The following is a 3,089-nucleotide window of genomic DNA, read 5'->3' as shown; positions in this document are numbered from 1 at the left end:
GAGTACGCAAGGCTCTTATAAATTAGAATTAAATTAATTAACGAAATGACTGTTTTACGTTTTAACTTCATTACTGCAATCCACTGCAATTACTAAATTGGAATTTAAATAACAAATTGTACTTGTTACGTGTGACGAGTATACTCGTCAAACGCAGAGTACGCGTGGCTGTTATGACATAGAATTAAGTTAATTAACTAAATGGATGTCCTACGGTTTAATTTCATTACTGCAATCCACTGCAATCACTAAATTGGAATTTAAACAACAAATTGTACTTGTTACGCGTGACGAGTATACTCGTCAAACGAAGAGTACGCAAGGCTCTTATAAATTAGAATTAAATTAATTAACGAAATGACTGTTTTACGTTTTAACTTCATTACTGCAATCCACTGCAATTACTAAATTGGAATTTAAATAACAAATTGTACTTGTTACGCGTGACGAGTATACTCGTCATAATGCGAAATATCGCCGTTTCCTCGTGACGAGTATACTCGTCAGAAACAGCCAACTGGTTAATCTTGCCAGTGGTACTCGCATACTTTTGGCAATTGCAAAGTTGCCAAAATTCGTCATCTGAATAAAAGTTGGTTAGTCGGAAAGTTACAAACGATGCAACTTGACACGTACTTTTCTGTTTCTTCTCCTTTGTGGTGTAGTTCATGGACAAATAGTGGCCAGGAGTTTCACCCAGAGGCGGAAGTCTCTGAACGTGTAACGCCCTAAACGCCTGTCTTAATGTGTTCTTGCCCTTTTCACCCTGTGTTTGCTTGCTCCAATAATCGAGTTGTAACTCGACCGGTTCCCAGCCTTCCCTCGTTGGTTGACCGACGTTCGGGCTGCTTGGTGGCGTTAACCTACCAGGAAGTGGAACAGGTAATGCGGGGGGTGGCAGAGAAGGTGGAGAGCCAGACATGGTCACGTTGCTCTCTTCGAGGTCAACCGACGCGGAGGAACTGCTGTCCGGACAACCCACGCGGACGTCGTTTATGAATGGGATGAAGATTTGGCTGCTGTCGTCTGTTTCTCTGCGAAATTAAAGCGCAACGATGTTTGGTTCTTGTTATGATCTCTGCTTCAGCGTACGAACAGCTAAAGTCCCAATTTGTATTTTTATACTTTAATACCTTCTGTAATTTGTTTTCATAATAATTTTTATAACAAGATTTTATGGCGATTCATGTCAGTAGCAGTTGGTTTTAACAACTTTCTATTGTGAAACATAAAAGCAACTTTCGAGTTTGGATGGAATTTAGACGCTTTTATGAAGATACAGTAGAGTCAGAAATTTATTTTTTGAAAGGGGATCTTTTGATTCTTCGAAGAAGATTTCTTGCAAGAAACGGGGATTAACAAATTTCCCAGCGATGCTATACTTATCCGCACTTTTTTCTGCAAATTCAAGCCGAATGGGGGGGGGGGTGAAAAAAGACTAAATTGTTTTCTCAAAGGACAAACTCTATATCTGCAAAAGTTAGAGACTCGAAGTTCGGCATAGAAACTCTTCATTAAAAATAAACAAACACAATTTTGATCTTTTTTCAAAATTCACCCTTATGGGGGGTGAAAAAGGACTAAATTGTTTTCTCAAAGGACAAACTCTATATCTGCAAAAGTTAGAGACTCGAAGTTCGGCATAGAAACTCTTCATTAAAAATAAACAAACACGTGTTTGAGCTTTTTTCGAGATTCAACCCCTAAAAGCATCTCATAAATTGAAAATACTGTGCGGGCAAAACCACTCGGGTAGCCTAGTATCGTGTAAAGAAAATCCATAATGTATAGACGTAAAAATCAATTGAACCGCCTGGATATTGTACCTGTAGGTAACCATGGCTTCCGCAATCGGCAGTAGCAAGGTTGTACCAGCCGAAGCCAAATACTCGGAAACTCTGGCCGCACCCTCGCTCGCGCCACCGCCCTCCCTTTCCAACAATTCTTTCCACTCGTCACCGAATAACATCGAGTACTTGGCGTCTATGGAGCCGAGGTATTTGGACAACGTATTGGAGCCCAGAGGCACGACGAAGAACTTGAGATAACTCTGCGGTCGGAAACTTAGCTGATCCACGTAGTGGCGGAGCACTGCATTCACGAAACCATCACCACCGGCAATGACTACTTTGATCGGTGCCGGCGGCTTAGCCGAGCTGTTACAACTAGAAATGACAAGATGGTTTCGTTATTAATAAATATTATCATTGTTATTAATATTTTCAATATTCTATGATATTTATATTTATATTGTATGAGAATTATATCTTCCAGTAGATTCGCAGCGAAGTACTAGTGAGGATAAACCGTTAATTAATCAATTAGCTGTTTTTGACGAGTATACTCGTCACGAAGAAATGGCAATATTTTGCGTTGCGACGAGTACGCTCGTAGTTGTTGCGGACTCTTTGAAAACTTCGAAAAGTGTGCACATAAAATGTGCCGCAAAAAGTAAGCGACGACGAGTATACTCGTCAAATGCAGAGTGGCTGTTATAATATACAATCAAGTTACAACGAAATGACTGTTTTGCTTTTTCATGGTAACGCGGAATATTGCCATTTCTTCGTGACGAGTATACTCGTCAAACGCAGAGTGGCTGTTATTAATACAGAATCAAGTTACAACAAAATGACTGTTTTGCTTTCTCGTGGTAACGCGGAATATTGCCATTTCTTCGTGACGAGTATACTCGTCAAACGCAGAGTGGCTGTTATTAATACAGAATCAAGTTACAACAAAATGACTGTTTTGCTTTCTCGTGGTAACGCGGAATATTGCCATTTCTTCGTGACGAGTATACTCGTCAAACGCAGAGTGGCTGTTATTAATACAGAATCAAGTTACAACAAAATGACTGTTTTGCTTTCTCGTGGTAACGCGGAATATTGCCATTTCTTCGTGACGAGTATACTCGTCATGACAAGAGATATCGTAATTTCTTCGCGATGTGTATACTCGCGAAAAACAGCTAACTAGTTAACTAAAGGGAAGATCGTTATGTCGTTAAGTAAATTATTAGTTACAATTTCTGTATTCGCGTGACCAAGCACGTGAACGTGGCACGAATATCCGCCGGAGAGGCGGTC

At 40.1% G+C, this 3,089-nt stretch overlaps 1 protein-coding gene across 3 annotated transcripts in view; it reads right to left on the bottom strand.

The window, feature by feature from the left end:
• The window catches only part of LOC100744265 (phosphofurin acidic cluster sorting protein 2), a 30,712-nt gene that overhangs the window by 3,515 nt on the left and 24,108 nt on the right, over positions 1–3,089 (bottom strand). For all 3 annotated transcript variants that reach the window (XM_012390927.3, XM_012390930.3, XM_012390928.3), the window contains 3 exons: positions 3,027–3,089; positions 1,827–2,165; positions 637–1,034 (listed from right to left, as the gene is read on the bottom strand). In XM_012390927.3, coding sequence (XP_012246350.2) covers positions 637–1,034; positions 1,827–2,165; positions 3,027–3,089 — 800 coding nt within the window. The remainder of the gene's footprint in view (positions 1–636; positions 1,035–1,826; positions 2,166–3,026) is intronic.

This window comes from Bombus impatiens, unplaced genomic scaffold, assembly GCF_000188095.3.
Source record: "Bombus impatiens unplaced genomic scaffold, BIMP_2.2 scf_0900, whole genome shotgun sequence".
NCBI classification, from domain to species: Eukaryota; Metazoa; Arthropoda; class Insecta; order Hymenoptera; family Apidae; genus Bombus; species Bombus impatiens.
Note: the sequence above shows the minus strand (reverse complement) of the source record. Positions and strands in the feature narration are given on the sequence as shown.